The 18,865-nt window shown below is 41.7% G+C and overlaps 1 protein-coding gene across 2 annotated transcripts in view; it reads left to right on the forward strand.

Annotated features, from left to right (window-relative positions):
* Positions 1-17,978, forward strand: part of pfdn4 (prefoldin subunit 4) — a 38,835-nt gene extending 20,857 nt beyond the window's left edge. The window contains exons 3-5 of one of the 2 annotated variants that reach the window (XR_005945048.1): positions 1,363-1,470; positions 4,121-4,261; positions 17,414-17,646. Coding sequence is in view for 1 of the 2 variants with exons in the window: in XM_041203800.1 (XP_041059734.1) it covers positions 1,363-1,470; positions 4,121-4,261; positions 17,414-17,545 (381 nt within the window). In the remaining variant the exon portion in view is untranslated. Of the gene's footprint in view, positions 1-1,362; positions 1,471-4,120; positions 4,262-17,413 lie in introns of both variants that reach the window. The other variant, XM_041203800.1, reaches the window with a different exon arrangement.
* The last annotated feature ends 887 nt before the right edge of the window (positions 17,979-18,865 follow it).

Here is an 18,865-nt window from a genome sequence, read left to right on the forward strand (position 1 = left end):
TATTCAGAAAGCTGATTTACTGACCCATTCACTTAGAAATCAATGAATTAGTGGAATTTCCATTATCCATGCTCCCAATTATCTATCTTGAATATCCATTCTGCAGGATAAAATCTTTCATGAGACATCCCATCTTTGTATGGATTGCAAACATCATTCTCTTTCCTGAAATATTCAAAGACCAAGACAAATTCAACTGAGCGTAGGAACAGGAGTGACCATTTGGCCCGTCGAGCCTGCACTGCCATTCAATTTGATCATGGTTGATTATCCAGCTTAATGAACATGCCACTTTTCCCACACTATCTCCATATCCTTTGATGTCATTGGTCTCCAGAAATCTTTCGATTTCTGTTTTGAACATGCTCAATGATTGAACTTCGACAGCCCTCTTGTATAGAGAATTCCAAAGATTCACCACTCTGAGTGAAGAAATTCCTCCTCGTCTGTCTTAAACAGCCTACCACTCATCCTGAGATTATGTCCTCTGGTTTTAGACGCACTAACCAAAGGAAACATCTTATCTACATCTACCCTGTCACGCCCTGTAATAATTTTGTAAGTCGCAATGAGGTCACCCCTCATTCTTCAAAACTCTACGGAATACAGACCCAGTCTCCTCAATTTCTCCCCATAAGACAGTCCCGCCATCCCAGGGGTTAACCTGGCGAACCTTTGTTGCACTCCGATGGCAAGTATATCCTTCCTTAGATAAGGGGCCCAAAACTCTGCATAATACTTCTGGTGAGGTCTCACCAAGTCTCTATATAACTGCAGGAATACGTCCACACTCCTGTACCTAAATTTGTATTATAAATGTTTGTAATTATGCTGCAGTTATCTTTATTACTGTGCTTAAGACTGTTGCTGTGCACTAATTGCAAAACGGAGATACTCTCAGTATCCTGTCAATTTCCACTTTCCACTAGAATGGTTCCCGTCATTTGTAGCGAGGAGTAGGACATTCCACTGTGCACAACAGAACCTATCTCCCTGCAAAGCACAGGCATATTGGGTGTGGAAGTTACTCAGGCTTTTGAAGCTGCAGTTTTCCAATAATTAAAGAAGAATTTAGTTTCTAAAACTCTTTCATTGAGAGTAGTAGGGCATATTTATTTACTGTACACAGTTTTATACAATTCACAAAAAGGAGAAATATAGTAAAAATTGTCTAGCACTATTCGATTAATGTACACTAACATTTACCCATTCATTTGTTAGCTTTGAGATCATGCTTGACAGTTGTTACTTAGTAAATATTCTGTAATGCAGTTTAGATCTCTGGATATTTTGAAATTGGAATCAACGTATATATGAAATGATGTGCCTATTTTAACCATAACTATTACATTTGTTTCATAGGCAGTAGAAGATGTTAATGTTACTTTTGAAGACCAACAGAAAATTAACAAGTTTGCAAGAAATAATAACAGGCTCATAGAACTTAAAGAAGAAATAGAACTGAAAAAGGTAAATGCTAAAAGGTATTATGCAATGAATATGGTTTGGGGAGAATTTATTATTCAAGCATATTAAAAACTGGAACTATGTACGGTTATACTGAATCTCTGTTATCTACGGTCGGTTCTCATACAGAATAGCTGTGAATAGTTTACTACAACAGCACTTTGTATTCATATAGTGCCTTTAACATGGTACAATGTTCTAAAGGCCCATCAGAGGAACGTTGTCAAAGTTATACACCGGGTCACGAAAGGAACCATTAAAACAGATGGCCAAAAGGCATGGACGACCAGGTAGATTTTGAGGTCATAAAGGAGGAAAGAAAGGTTGAGAGGCAGAGAGAAATAAAAACAGAAAACGCTGGAAAAACTCAGCAGGTCTGACAGCATGTGTGGAGAGAGAAACAGAGTTAATGTTTCAAGTCTGTATGACTCTTCTCTCTTCTTCAGAGCAGTTGAGAGGTTTAGGAAGGAATTCCAGAGCTTAAGGCATTGGCAAGTGAAGGTATGGCTGCCAGTGGTAGAGGGATTAAAATCAGGGATGCACAAGAGGTCAGAATTAGAAGACCACAAATATCTCAAAGGGCTGTAGGGTTGTAGGAGGTTGCAGAGATGGGGAGGAGTAGGGTAGTAGATGAGTATGTATTTTAAAAAGAAGACATTGCTTAACTCGGAGCCATTGTAGATCAGTGAGCAAAGACTTGATGGAAGAGCTGGACTTGGTGCAAGTTGGGACACGCTAACAGAATATTGGATGACCTTAAGCTTATGGAGGGTAGAAGGTGGGAGCCTGGCCAGGAATGCATTGGAATAGTGAAGTCTAGAAATAACAAAGGCACAGATGAGGGCTTCACGAAGATATGCGCTGAGGTGGAGGCAAGTTGGACAATATATAGAGGTGGAAATAGGTAGCCTTAGAGATGACATGAATATATGTGGTTGCATTACATGAGTTTGAGATGCAGTGATTTTGGCTCTCGGGGTACAATGGTAACATAAGTTGCCGTCAAAATTATGGCAGAGAGGCATATGGCTGGTTGGAGCTGGCAGCTGGAATCTTCAGAATTTAATCCCTCACTGGTCCCTTTCCTGTCTATCTGAAGGTAGGTGTTAAAATCATGGCTGTTTTCATTAGATGTGAATGCAATTCATTTTGCAATTTTGAGTTTTATTGCAGGAAGCACTAAGGAACAGTAGGCACATCCAATCTATGAATGGAAGTATCAAAGAGCTGCTCTCATCGTAGTGTTCAGGTATAGGGTGGTACTGGCTCAGGTCTGCCACCTTGCCTCCTTGGTCAGTCATGTTAGAAGATCATTTTCAAACAAAGAAACAACAGTAATGCTTGTGTAACTGTTCACTTTTTAAGTAGAGTCGGCCCCTATGCTTCTGCCTCTGAACTACTACACCTCTACATGTTGACCTTAGATTGGTCTCATCTGCCCAATGCACCAGAATCAGCCTTTGAATGCCAGTGTAGATAAATCCCTAAGCCGTTGAGAGTAGGAGATCTGACAGCTACTCGATTGCGGAATCTGAAGACAGTAGAGTCGTGCTAATGTCATCGGACTAGTAATCCAGAGGCCCAGGCTAATGTTCTGGGGATAAAAGCAAAATACTGTGGATGCTGGAAATCTGAAACTGAAACAGAAACATAAAATGCTGGAAAAACTCAGCAGGCCTGGCAGCATCTGTGGAGAGAGGAACAGAGTTAATGTTTCAAGTCCGTATGACCTTTCTTCAGAATGTTCTGGGGACATGGGTTCAAATTCTTCCATGGCAGTTGGTGAAATTTAAATTCAATTAATAAATCTGGAATTGAAAGCTAATCTCACTAATGGTGACCTTGAAGCTATCGTCATCGATGGTTGTAAAAACCCATCTGGTTTACGAATGTTCTTTAAGGAAGGAAATCTGCAATCCTTAGTTGGTGAGGCCTACATGTGACTCCAGATCCACAGTAATGGTTGACTCTTAACTGCCCGCTGAAATGGCGTTACAAGCCGTTCAGTTTAAGGGCAATTAGGGATGGGCAACAAATGCTGGCCTTGCCACATCCCATGGAAGACAAAAGAAAAATTCCTGCCCTAGTTACAGTAGAACCTTCTGGGTGCAGATTTTCCTTAGCAGTCATCCACAAACTCACCGGAACCCTACCAAACACTCCAAATGATGGACATGGTCATCTTGGCATGGAAGGACGAATAACATACTTTACTTAGTCAGGGGTACTTTTTGCCATGCTGAGTCCAAAAGGTGCATTAAATTTTCCAGTATCCTGAATAATGCAAGTATCTTACTTTGACTAAAACACAGTTCTACAAATTTGATTTTCTTTGGATAAACATTCCATTTAATAAGATAGGTATTAATTTACATAACCCAAGCCACTGATTGCTTTAATTGTATTCTGCTCAGCAGTGGTCTTGAATAAGTGTGTAAAGAATCATAGAAAGTGATCCTTGTTTGGTTGTCTGTGAAGAATAAGAGCCTTTATGTTCCACCAAACCAAAGATTTGTGCAACAAGACTGCCGTGGAAACTTTTATTTTTAACTATATAGTTAGAACAAATATATAAACACTTCAGCATGTTCAATTTTTATGAATGATTTATTTGTTAACTGTTACTGATCCAGTTTTTTGTGATTTAACTTAGAAACAGTTACAGAACCTAGAAGATGCCTCTGATGATATCATGATGCTTGATGAAGATGCTGTGCTGGTGCCTTACCAAATTGGAGAGGTTTTTATTAGCCACTCCCAGGATGAGACACAGGAGATGCTAGAAGCTGCAAAGGTAATAAATATCTTGGCTGCCTGGTGCTTGCTTTGTAGTGTTTCAGTTCACCAGTGAGTAATTGAATTTAGACTGATGTTATACTGCCATCATATGTAGTTAGCGTGAATCTATACTCAGCTAAATTGGAGTAGGCCAGTACTTAAGTTTACACTGTTAAAGTTGTAGAGGCACATTACTGGTTTCAAGCTCATTGAAAGTTTTCCTGCTAACTTTCAGTGGCTGTTAAAAGATTTAAAAATGTCTCATATAAAATACTTAGTTGCTTTTGTTTAATTTGAATTGTGGGTTTAGGTAAAAATAGAGACATAGAAAATAAGAGCAAGAAAATAAGAGCACTTGGCCCTTTGAGCCTGCTCTGCCATTCAGTATGATCATGGCTGATCCTCTATCTCAATGCCATACTCCCGCTCTCTTCCCATGCCCCTTGACGCCTTTAAAGTCTAGAAATTCATCTGTTTCCTTCTTAAATATATTCAGTGACTTGGTCTCCACAGCCTTCTGTGGTAGAGAATTCCATAGGTTCACCAACCTCTGAGTGAAGAAATTTCTCCTCATCTCAGTCCTAAATGGCCTACCCCATATCCTGAGAATGTAACCCCTTGTTCTAGACCCATCCAGCCAGAGGAAACATTGCCCTGCATCCAGTCTGTCCAGCCCTGTCAGAATTTTATATGTTTCAATTATATCCCCTCTCATTCTTCTAAACTCCAGTGAATATAAGTCTAGTCTCTAGTCTGTAGAGACATTGCCATGGAAAATGCACCAGTGATGGTGACTGACAGTTAACTGCCAAGCATTGTTTGAAATTTAAATTAGGCAGCTTGACCTTGATTGGTCAAGTCATTCTCCTTAGGAATGAGTCAACAAATGGCTGTCACATTTTGTTTAGTTGAAACAGGTGCAATGTGTGCACATGTTCTTTCTGCCTGCAAAGAACAGGGCCCTTTTAAATAATTCTCAGCATGCTAAGAATTACGCTGACAACCAATTTAGATTGTCGGTCACATTTGCATGCACTGGAAGCTACATATATTAATACATAGAGCCCTGTTTTTTGCAGACAGAGAATATGTACACATATTTTACCTGTTTCAACTAAACAAAATAAGTGACAGTCATTCACTGGTTTATTCCCCAGGGCAATGCCTTGACCAATCAGAGTCAAGTTGCCTGGTTTAAATTGAGAACAATGCTTGGCAGTTAACTGTCAGTCACTGTCACTGGTGTATTCTCCATGGCAACACCTCTACCAATCCAGAGATCACTTGCGAAACAATCAGCACTCTTATCCTACAGTATAAGTTGTTGTTCTCCTTTCATTTGATATTCTTGCGAATTGTCCTGATGAGTGCAAGATGAAATGCTTCGACAAAAGTTGTCTCTTTTTATCAGCAATCCTCAAGTTCTTTTCCAAAAATGACAGTCCTCTAGTAGCTCATTCAAAATTCTGCTACAAATTATACTCACCCATCACTGCTTCTCCTGTTGACCTGCATTGGCTTCTGGTTTTACAATGCCTCATCCCGAATTCTCATCCTTGAATTAAATTCATCATGGGGTTGCGCCTCTCTATCCCTGTAACCACCTCAGCCAAGCAAGTCTTGTTGAACTTTTAGTCCACCTAACCAGCCTGTTAGGTTATGCATTCCTTTCTTCCTCCCATCACTCGCCATTGGTGGCAATGCCTACAGGTGTCTGCATTCTGGAATTCACTCCCTCTACCTCTCCATTTCTACCTTGTCCATTTAACACTCTTCTTAAAACTAACCAAGCTTTTGGCCATTCCTAAAAGCTCCCTCTTAGACTCAGATTCTATATTTGTCTGATTATGGCCAGAAGTTTGTGGTAGTAGCGGGTGCATGCTCAACCCGAAAGAATGTAAAATCTCATGTTGGGTGCATTTCCCGATTGCGTAATATTATGGTCGGTTGGCGCGCACTGGAGTCGGAAGCTCGCCCGCTGATAATTAATCAGCCATTTAAGGCAATTAAAAGGGCAAATGAATGTAATTTTACATTGCCCGTGCAACTTTGTGTGCAATCATCACATGGGCAATACAGGCGGGCGGCCAACACATTTCTTTGCACTTTTCTCATCCAAGGGCGGGATAAAAGAAGAGCTGAGCATTGGCTGTGTGAGTTGTTAAGAGTTCAGGTGAGAGTTTGCTGCTGCTTGTTTGTTGAGATTTCAGACCTTTTCCTGTGGTTTCTTCTGAAGTATTTGCTTTGTTCGCTTTGTTTTGAGAACTCTTTTGTCAACTCTCTTGAAGCGTTTCTCCCGAGTGCAGCCCCAGTGCTCGGGACAGTGCCATCTGCATTTCAGCAGATAGGGGTTGTGTATTCCGCTGTGGGTGTCCTCCTCCTTTGAGGAAGAGAGGGGCAGTAAGGAGAGAAGACCAGGAATCTGCAAGCAGCGTCGTAGGGAGAGATTTGTGGGCGGAGAGGCGCAGGCACATGGGGTGTAGAGCCAACAGAGAGAGTAAGGCGGAAGGGACTGTAGAAGATACCACTGTTCTGCTGCTAGAGTGCACAGGCAGCAATCCAGCTACCTCAACATGCCTGAGGTCCAGTGCTGCAGGAGGCTCCGCCTCCCTTGGGACATGGTAACATCAATATGTCAGATGATTGGGCCTAGTTCTCTTCCAACTGTGTAGGTGGGCACCCAATCTCAGTGGCTCTGAAGGTCACAGTAGCCCTCAATTTTTTTGCTTCCGGATCTTTCCGGGGGTCAGTGAGGGATCTGTGTGGAGTGTCTTAATCAGCTGCCCACAGTTGTGTCAAGCTAGTCACTGACACTCTGCTCAGAGAGATCCTCACATTCATTCATTACCGGACGGACCAGGCTAGACAGGCTTTGCAGCTATTGTTGGATTCCTCTGCATCCAGTGTGCCATAAACTGCACTCATGTGGCTATCAAGGCACCAGCAAGTCACCCGGGTGCCTTCATGAATAGAAAGGTTTACCACTCCATGAACATGCAGGTAGTAAGCGACCACAAGACCCAGATTTTGCAAGCCTGCACAAGGTACCCTGGCAGCTCCCATGATGCATATATCCTGCGACATTCCCAGATGCCAAGGCTGTTCATCGCTCCAGCTCAACTGGATGGTTGGCTGCTAGGTGACAAAGGATGTCCCTTGAAAAGGTGGCTCGTGACACTACACCAGCACCAAGGTCAGAGGTGGGAGAGAGTACAATAGGAGTTATGCCTCGATAAGGATGGTGGTTGAGAGGATTGTTGGGCTGCTGAAGATGAGGTTCTGCAGCCTGGACCGATCGGGGGGGGGGGGAGGGGGGGCACTGCATTAACCTCCCGAGTGCGTGTCGCTTATCCTTGTCTCCTGCGCGCTGGCAATGGGCGGGACCCACTGGAGGATGGCGAAGCAGCTCCATGGGCCTCGGAGGAAAACTCTACTGATAGATCTAATGAGGAGCCCGGGCAGGCACAGGTGAGGGATGTGGAGGCAGACTTCAGGGAGGCAGGGACACCAGGCAGCCTTGATTCATGCACCTTCAGCTAGGCTACCAAGGCAAGGCTTCACTCTCATGGAGGCACTGCCTCCTTACCACACATTTCTGAGGTGGCAAACCCATGACCCCAATGTCACCTCGCAATCTATATAATAAAGTTTGTTGCCCCTGCCGTCACTCATAAGACACTGATGAGGCCTGTACCTATGGAAAACATGAAGGACACTCAGGGCATTAAAACAAAATCTTCATATATATCTTTACTGGAGTTGCAAACAAGGAAAATAACATAACATGGTTGCTACTGTTACACAAAAATAATACCTAACACTGATAAAATGAAGGAATGTCATCCATGATAACTCTATCCTGTGCTCACAGTGCCTTAAACTTACACTTGCAATTGCTACGTTTTGATGCAGCCCCCCCCGCCCAACCTCCCCCACGCTGGCAATGGCATTAGAGGCAGATTGCTGACAATGCTGTCATGTTGGCCCTGATGACCTTGGCAGTCATCCATTGGCTGGTGGGGCCTGAGCAGGCTCTGCCTGGGAGGGAGCGGCCAGCGATGTGGCTCACATTGTGGCCTTAAAATATGCCATCACTGGCCGAGGGGCGGAGGAGCTGCTGTTCTCATCTGGAGTGCTGTGAGAGGAGCCTACAGAAACAACAGGCAGCTTGTCTGCCAGTGTGTTACATGTCTAGATCGCCCTGCTCATCCTTGATGGACAGGCACCTAACAGAGAGACTAGGTGCCTCACCAATCTCTCACACCGGCAGTGATCTCCTGAGGATGCTGTCAGTGTGTGAGCTTGCAGATCTGAGCGTGACCCCAGGAATCTCTTATTCTGTTCCTGGAGCTGCCTCTCCATTAGAGTCGCCACTCTCAATGGAGGAGGCTATGCACTTGGTGCTTAGGGTCAGTGCAATGCTTAAGCTCCACTTGAACTCCTCCATGACAGGTACCATGCACACAAACCCTTGGAGATTTCCGCCAGATCTTCCCACACACCCTGCTGGACATCCAGCACCTGCTGCCTGATGGACGACTCCACAGGCTCCTCATCTGCTTCAAACTCAGCTTCGTCCTGGTCTCCAGTAGCCCTCCGACAGCTGGCGCCCTGGCACTCACTGCCTCCGCCAGTTCCTCGTGCAAGTGTGCAGTGCTCTCCCCACAGTGCACAACCATCTGGGCCAACGAACTACGGCCCACCAATGTCCATGGATCTGAGCTGGAGCGCAGTAGCGAGAGAGGGTGTGACAAGGGCGGAGCTGTGTGGCTCATCCTCCGGTATCAATTGAGGGTCCTCGGAGTGCCAGGTGTTTCTGGAGGATTGCACGTCTGAGGGAGGAAGACAATATATCAGCGGTATCAATCATCGCATATTGAATGCGCACACTACGCAGCCTGGTGAGACTGTGGACAGCAACATCATGGTGGCATTGTCTTTGCTGGATCACTGGGGACTATTCATTAGAAGTTATCTCTTGAGATGAGAGGACCCTACATTGTTTGCAGTCTCCGCCTGTTCCGCATCTCTCCACTGGGTTCTTACCTTCCTCTGAGATGCCTGTCTCTCTGCAACCTGATGACCTTGGTGCACGCTCGCACTCGAGCTGTAGGGCATCTATCTCACATTCACTCAGGATGAGCAGATTGGCTACCCCACTACCTGCTTTTGTGCGCTCAGCAGCATTATGGCTCCTCTTCTCCTGTACAGACAAAGGTCCATTCATTAGTTTGCCCTCTACCTGCAACACCATCCCAGGCTGCCCACACCCCGTCGCCACTTCCTACCCACCCTGGGAAGCAGATTGAAGTGCCCATCAACTTTGTTTGCCTGACCCTTATATGCACCCAGAGCTACTGGTCTAATCTCCCAGCCTTAGCAGGCATATGTATAAGTGCCTTCTGGCCGTGTAGTAGTGTGGTTGAGCGGTCCAAGGCCCTGGATTCAAGTTCCACTCTCTCTGGAGACATGGGTTTAAATCCCACCACTGCAAAAGTTTCAGGTGGTCTGCTCAAAGATTTATAGGTGCCTTCTGTTACTCTGAGTCTTACATCTCTGAGAGCCATGAAGAATGGCTACCCTTCAAGACTTCTTCACACAGTACCATGCTGAATCGGTACTCACCGAGCACAGAAGATCATTAAACCTTTCCCAGCACTGAATCCAGGTGCGGTGCACCATGTTGCACCTGCTGATCTGGGGTACCACCTCTGCCCAGGCCTCCATTTGGTGGCATGGCATCCCCTTGCCACCCCGCAGCATCAGGATGTCCTGCCTGGCACTCACTGCAAGAGTATGTAGGCACTCATCCAGGAAGCTTGGGGGGGAGAGTGCCCACCTGCACTGCCCTCCTGCCTTGTGTATCAAGTGAGTGCTGATGCCATAACCGTAGCTAATATTTGGACAGCTCCCCATGCCTTTCCCGGAACTCCACCATCCTTCAAGATGCTGCCTCAGCTGATTTAAAAACCTCACACCCAGCCCCCATTGGACCCAGTGCCTGCCACACTGCTGGAAACCCTTCTCCAATGTGGCCCTTAATTGGCCAGCCAGCATGAAATCACGTTGTTTCGACATTTGCGGCTGGAAGCAGAAATCGTGGCAGCTTCCGGCTCCGCTGACAGGTGCGAAATTCAGGCCAATGAGACTATTAAATGCCATGAGATGTTTTTCTGTGCTAATGGTACTTTAAAAACTACAAGTTGTTATACTATGTGATTCTGCATATTCTGGCTTGAGCTGCTTTCATGGCCAGGGGGAGGGGGGCTGCAGACAGTGCTGGTCATCGGGGCCCATGCCTCTAGGGGAGCCCGGGCTCATTGGCCAAGTAGCCTGTCAATTCAGATGCTCAGTGTCCAAAGCAGCAAATCTGGCACATAGACCATCCCAATTGACAGGTTACTCTGCCAATGATTGTTGTTGCTCTGAACAACAGCATTCATTGGCTGAGTAGGATACGCCAGATTCCCTAGTTACTCCTTTCTTACCTCGTGTTGGGACTGATGAGGAGTGTCCTGTTGGACCTTTCTTCACTTCAAACATGGGTGCAGTGCAAGCTAAGATAAAGAAAAGCATACAGTTGCCTCACCTCTACAATGAGCATGCTTTGTAACCCCACCCCCACCTCAACGATCACTAACCCCCATCCGCTGAATCCCTGGATGGCCCTTGGATCACTAATCGTTTTCCTGTGAAAATTCATTTGAAGACCAACTGGCCCCGGAGCCACAATGTCCGATTAATGAGGCCGCTGGTAAACACTAAACAGATTAACATGGGTGATTGGAGCTGAAGCATGGGGAGTGTTGGAATTGCTCAGCATGTCGGGCATCATCTGTGCCAAGAAAAACAGATGTCAGCGACCCTTCATCAGAACTAGTGCATATTGTGGACTTGAAGCATTGACTTTTATTTCTCTCTCTACAGATGCTGCCTGGCCTGCTGAGTATTTCCAGAATTTTGTATTTATATTTTAGATTTCCAGCATCTGATGTACTTATCTCTCCTTTTATATGCTCCATGCTGGGCATTTATAAGTGTGGTTAGTTTTAACTTAAATGAGAAAACATTTATCACTCAATGCAAAGTTCAGTTTTTCTGTTAACAAAGCTAACTTGAGTGGATAGAAATAGCACATTATTGCAAGTGAATTGATTGGTGCTAATTTACTGGAAGGTTTTGCCATTTTAAAACTTGGAAGTGAAACCAGGAGTCATGCGCCATTAGAATATGTTACTGTTAATTCAAGATATTCTAATTTATACATAGGATTGTTGGTTGTGTTGTCTGTGAGGTTCAAGTATTTTGGATGTTACTGTCTGGATATTGCATAGGGCCAGGCTGAAAGTGGTGGAGCTGGTTGCATAATATGAATGACAAAGTTGTGTTTAATTGTCTGACAAAGCTATGGTTGTAAAATGCATCATACTGAAACCCTAGCTTTTGATGAGCTTTATATATAGTGTTATGATGTGGCAGGTAATGTGTGTCAGGCAGACCAAATCCACAAGGGAAACTTGGTCGGATTATCACAACAATTTTGCAATTTGTGTTTATTACGAGATGTGTGCACTGAATTCAGAAGTAATAAAGTCCACCAAGACATTTTTAGGGATATTAAAAATTAAATTAAAACATTTATTAACAAAATATAAAAGATTTCAAGCACATACATACATAAGACTACAATTACTACGATAGTAACTCCTAAAATTCCTAATTAACCTGACCCTCAGTTACACTCCCTTTAAGGCAACGGTCCAAAATAGATTTTAGATTTAAAACAAACTCAGCAAGTTAACACAATATTCTGGACAGTGGAATTCCAAATGCCTTTTCTCCAACTTCAGGTTTATTAGATAGCAGACTTATGCACAAATGCTAGAAACTTCATTAAGGCTATTTCGCACACCTGTTAGATCTTACATGGCCTTCTGATGCATAACCTTTCATTCTCTTTTATATATGTTTCTCTTTTTAATATGTAAACTCTATTGCTCCATATGTCTTTGAAACTGTATCTCCCTCATTACATAAGAACTTCCATGGTGCCGATATGTTTTTTATTCATTCACAGGATGTGGGCTTCACTAGCTTGAGCCAGCATTTATTGCACATCCCTGGTTGTCCTTGAGAAGGTGGTGGTGAGCTGCCGCCTTGAACCACTGCAGTCCATGTGGTGTTCCAACTGTACTTAGTACCATAAACCTACCTCACAATAAACCAGAAAAATGTTATGAATATTAAATGTTAGTTTCATGACACCTCCATCCTTATGAGAAAAATGAACCACCATAATTTCCACTTAAGCCATAAAACCCACATATGCTCAGAAAGCTCAAAACTTCTCATTTTGTTGTAGGCACGGGGAAATCCATGATGGTTTTAACTTGCACATCTCTTGGAGCCACCTTACCGTGTCCAATCTTATGGCCTAGATATGTAACTTGTGCTTTTGCAAATTCACTTTTAGCCAAGTTCATCACCAAATTAGCTTCTTGCAGTCAATTAAATCATTATTCCAGATGTTGTAAATGCTCCTCCCACATTTGACTGAAAACTATCAAGTTGTCATATAAACAGTGCAATTGCTCAGTCCTGCAATTACTTTGTCAGTCTTTGAAATGTTGCAGGTGCATTTTTCGTACCAAAAGGCATGACTTTAAACTGGTATAGTCCATCTGGCATCAGAAAAGTTGAAATCTCCTTTGCTCTCTCCATTAATTGTACTTGCCAATATCCTCTCAGCAAGTCAATCTTTGTGATAAACTTTGATTGTCCCGCTTTCTCAATGCAATCTTCCAATTGTAGTATAGGATAGGAATCCCTTTTTGTCACTGCATTCACCTTACGATAGTCCACACAGTCTTTGGGTTCCATCCGGTTTCAATACCATCACAATAGGCAAACTCCAGTTACTGCAACTAGACTGGATGATGTTATTTCGAAGCATGACTTCAATTTATTTCTGTACTTGTGATAACTTTTGCTGGATTTAATCTACAAGGATGTTGCCTTATTGAAGATGAATGCCCTACACCATGTGTAGCTAAATTTGTCCTCCCCAGCTTATTCCCACAAATAGCTTTGTGTGACTGCAATAGCTTCTCAAAATCACTTTGACACTTTTCTGGAAGGTAACTCAATATTACATTTAAATTTTTAAGTACCCCCTCATTATCCAATTTGATAAGGGGAAAATCAATTTCAGATTCCATCATTTCTATCTCCTTATCTGCCATCACTAATACCTCCTTTTGGTCCTCTTCCCTGTCAAAGTACTTCTTAAGAATATTTACATGATGCACCCTCTGCTTTCTTCTATCTGGAGTATTTATTAAATAATTTACTTCACTCAGTTTCTTTTCAATCCTGTAAGGCCCACTAAATCTTGCCTTTAATGATTCACCCAGCACAGGTAACAAAACTAACTTTTTTTCCATAGCAACAAAACTACAAGCTGTAGTTCTCATATCTGCCTTCACTTCCATCACTTGCTGTGATATCTTTAAATGTTCTCTAGCTAACTCACATGCTCTGTTCAATCTTTCTCTCGAGTTTGATACATAATCCAGGAGCGTAGTTTCTGAATATTGGCCCACCAATTTCTCATGAATCAAATTCAGTGGTCCCCTTACCTCATGGCCATTGACTAATTCAAAAGGACTAAATCCAGTTGATGCATTAGGAGCATCCCTAATAGCAAATAACAAGAATGGAATTCCCCTATCTCAACCCTGTGAATAGTGTTGACTATAAGCCCTCATCATGGTTTTTAAAGTTTGATGCCATCTTTCCAAAGCTCCTTGTGATTCAGAATGGAAAGCTGTTGACTTAAACTGTTTTATCTCCAAACTGATCATTACTTCCTTAAACAGTTGTGACATGAAATTTGCACCCTGCTCCGATTATATTTCTTTTGGTAAGCCATATCTTGGAGGAAAAAAAATAGTCAACCCTTCCACAATTCTCTTTGCTGTAATTTTTATAAAGGTATCACTTCTGGAAACCTTGTAGAGACATCCATTATTGTCAACAAGTACTGATTTCCACTTTTAGTCTTAGGGAGGGGTCCTACACAGTAAATCATGACCGTAGTAAAAGGTTCCCCAAATGTTAGAATTGGAATTAAAGGCACCAGCTTAATCACTGCTTGTGGTTTCCCTATCACCTGACGTGTTCTACAGAATTTGACTACACCTCTATGCAATCCAGGCCAATTAAAATATTTTTGTATTTTTGCCTGTGCTTCCCTAATTCCTAAATGCCCCCCTATTGGAATTCCATAAACTATTCTAAGTGTCTCATTTCTATATCCAGATGGTATAACAATCTGATGCACTTCCATCCATTTTTCATTTGCTGAAACTTGATATGGTCGCCACTTCATCATTAAAACATTACCCTTAAGGTAATGCCATTCTGGTATACATTCTGCCTCTGTTTCTGAGTAAGCTGTCTGATATAACTGCTTTGTTTGTAATCCTTTTGTTGTAGCTCTACCAGCTGCCTTAAGCTAAACACTTCAGCTGCATTCTATTCCATTCTCTCTTCCTAAACAACCTTATCAAAGGTAGTATCAGTTAATTGAAATTCAATACCTTTACCCTGCCTTTTAACTCACTCTTCTTCCTGTTTCAATCTATGAGCTTGTAATCTCGTTCTTACACAATCTGGAAACAATCCAGCATGCTCTTTCTGCACCTCTACAGACTGCTCAACTACCTTAGGCATCATCCACATCTGTGACTCAGCTATAAGCTATATCATTACCTAAAATAGATTGAATCCCTACAGTGGACAATTTTTTCCACTACTCCAACAATCACCTCACCTGTTTTCTGCTTATTCTTTAAATTCACCTTCCACAATGGAATAGGTCTAGCATCTCCATGAACCCCACTTATTATCACCCGTTCCTGCAATACTCCCTCTGAACAACAACTATCACTACCCCATAACATTAAGGATTGACTACCCCCGTGTCTCTTAAAATTTTAATATCTTTACCTGCTCCACCCTGCACACATGGAAAGACTTCCCCTTCACATACAAAACCTTTAAACCTTTCTTCAACCTGCACCTTAGAACTCCCTTGGGTAAATTGCGAACATATTCCCATTCCTTTACCTATCACTGATTCTTCCTGTTTTACCTGTATACAAACAACTGGTTTTTCCTGTGACTGTACCTCAGAACTGACAGTACTTTTACTTTCAGTATTTTGCTACATTCCAATTATTGTAACAGATTTTCCTATAACTTCCAACACATTGACTTTGTATGCCCAACTCTATTACAATGAATTTTAGAGTGTCACTTCTACCCTCAGCACCTTCCTTTTTTAGGCTGCGAAAAAAACTTCCTGGGAATTTACAACTGCTTCTTTCACTGACTACCTACCTTCCTTTCACCTTCCCACTTTTTATCCTCTGATTTAAAAGGGTTACGAAAAAAGGTTTAGATCTAAGAACTACCTCATAATCATCAGCTTGCTATGCTACTTATCTTACCATCTTAACCCTCTGTTTCTCTTCATGAGTTCTCACTACTGAAGGAATTGAATCTTTAAATTCTTCCAAAAGAATTACTTCTCTAAGAGCTGCAAATGTTGTCTCTGCCTTTAATGCCCATATCCACTGGTCAAAATTACTTTGTTTTACTCTCTCAAACTCAATACAAGTTTTCCCAGGCTGTTTCCTTATATTCCTAAATTCCTGCTGTTCGCCTCAGGAACCAACTCATATGCATTCAAAGTAGCCTTTTTTATCGCATCAGAATCCATTGACACTTCTTCTGACAGTGAAGCATGTGCCTCATGAGCTCTACCCACTAACCTAGACTGTAAAAGCAATGTCCAGTTTTCTTGCGGCCATTTCATCCCTTTAGCTATATTCTCAAACGATAATAGACACTTAAAAAGTTATGTGGAAGAAAAAAAATAATTAAATTTAAGAGAGTATCATTGCGTTTGTAAGCTTCCTGTCTGTTCAATGTTGACAACACTGTGGTTAAACCTAACACCTTCATGAAATAATTAAAAACCAAAAGGATTTTGTTGAAGCCTTAATTTTAATTCACCATACAAAGCATACAGTCAAAACTTCGTGACCAGCCTGAGTTGACTGAGAGACTTAGGAGTGATCTTGATCAAGTTCTTCCTGACTTGATTCACCAGGACTTCTCCATTGTCTTGGATCCGTCTTATGGCATCGTGTCTCTTAGGGACTTTTCAGGGCTCATATACAATTAGAACCCCTTCAAGACCTTATGAACTGTCCAGTCATTAATTCAGGTTGGACAATAAGAGTGCGTCATCAATAGTTCATTGGTGGGCACAGTTCCAAATGGGCTTAGTTCAACCAAAAATGGCAGGTCTCAGCATCTTATCATATTTGCAAGGAGCATTGTGTTGAAAACCAGCTTCAGCCAAATTCCTTATGATTGATACTTTTTCCCGACTGAGGTTTTCTTGCCGCCTTGGCAGTCCTTAATTTCCTTACACATATTAATGAGCATCATCTGTAGCACTTGTAAATGTTCCCAGGTGAGGAAATTCATGGCAAAGGAGTTATATAGGTTAAAATACATAGATAACTGGATATACCAAATGAAATTTATTGATACATATTTGAATAGGTATTTTCCATTATGAATGTGGTCACGGGAATTTATAATAGCAATGGATGACCGGAAGTGAATACAAATGTAAGACTTTTAATCATTATGGATGTATATGATGACCTTGGGTAAAAGCTTTGCAGATTCTGACAACTTTTTTTTTCTTCGTGAAAACAACTTGCTAGCAAAGTGAGATGATGATGGTGGTCTGAGGCACTGGTTTCTTCACTTTCAATCTGGTGCTTCCTGATTTAACAGGTGACTGATATTGCCGCTTCTCCCCTGCCCCCCTTCACTTTCAATTTGTGACATGAAAAACATTACAGTCGATGACATTTTGTGTGTCTTGGTTGCAAAGTGATTCAAATAGCGTCTTAAGCAAAACTGGAGGAGTTGATGGCAATATAAAAGATAATAAAATAATCCTGAAAGCTGTTTTCACTGCTTTGTGACCCTAAATCAATGAAAGTAGAAAGTTTTGAAATAATAAAGAACATTTTAATTTTCCTGACTGTACCTTGACAAGACTTTAAACTTTATTTTTCAGCAAAGTCTCCAAGGTGAGATCCAGGCTTTGCAGACTCGTGTGGAGACCATTCAACAAGTGTTATCTGATCTTAAAGTTCAGCTCTATGCAAAATTCGGAAACAACATTAACCTTGAAGCAGATGACAACTGAGCTGTTTATTCTCACCAGCCACATTTCATTCAATTGAATGATTAACTTCCCAAGTTGGACAGCTATTGCAGTTTGCTTTAGGAAATGGTGATTTTTTTTTTTAAAAAATCAGAGTCATCATTTTGTTCATTATAATGGGACTGACTTTTAAGATTTTTGTCCTGCAGCTCCATTTATTTGATGGAGATTTTTTTTTTATATGTGCTTGCACTCGTTATTTATTTGTTACGGTGGATCCATATTCTGATTTTTGAATTGTCTATAAAATATTCAGACCTTAAGTCCCAGATTAGGAAAGCATTCAAGTAAACCTTTAGCATTCAAATATCAACCTATTTTTTGATTGCTGTAACACATTGAGACGAATGTTCATTTTGGTCAACTTACATAATCCACCTTCCCAATAAAATAAATAAACTTTCACAATGCTAAAGCCAGTGCATTTGTGCCTTAATTGAACCTTTGAGTTATTGCAATATAATCAGGATTTGATGTGTTGACGTATTGAGATCTTTTGAGTTTTATGTATTTATGATACCAAACTGAAAGTGGAGATTTACATTCTTGGAAGCTCTGAGTATTGTTGCTGTACCTGAATAATCAGCTAGCACTGCAAAGAGGCAGTGCATGGCAGAAAGTGTGTACAATTACTAGAATTTAAAACATCATTTGGTTGTGTTTTATTCTTGCAATGCTGTGACTCCAGAATCATTCAGACCTAACAATTGATGGGAAAGTAATGCTCTCATAAATAACAGGAAACATTTTCAAGACTTGTTGGCAAAATTAAAGCCAAAGGATTAAAAGGGAAGTGGCATTGTGGACATTAGATTGGAAAACAGAGAATAGTGGTGAATGGCTATTTTCACGGTGGAAGGAAATATACAATAATGTTCCCCAGGGGTCGGTACTTAGGATCACTGTTCTTTTTGATATATATTGATGACTGCACTTGAGTATACAGGGCATAATTTCAAAGTGTGCAGATTACACAATACTATGAAATGTTGTAAACAATGAAGGGGATAGCAATAAGCTAGGAGGGTATAGATAGACTAATTGAATGTAGAGAAGTGTGAAGTGATCCATTGTGGTAGTAAGAATGAGCATGGGGAATTTTTAACTAAATGGTACAATTTCTAAGGGGGTACAGAAATATTGATACCTTTGGACATAAGTACACAAGTCCTCAAAGTGCAGGGCAAGTTGTAAAGGCTGTTTCTTTTTCAAAAATAAAGAATAAGGAATCGTTGGCTTTATTAAAGGCATAACTTAAAAACGCAGGACAGTTATGCTCAACCTTCAGAAAACATGGGTCAA

Source organism: Carcharodon carcharias, chromosome 14, assembly GCF_017639515.1.
Source record: "Carcharodon carcharias isolate sCarCar2 chromosome 14, sCarCar2.pri, whole genome shotgun sequence".
Taxonomy (NCBI): domain Eukaryota; kingdom Metazoa; phylum Chordata; class Chondrichthyes; order Lamniformes; family Lamnidae; genus Carcharodon; species Carcharodon carcharias.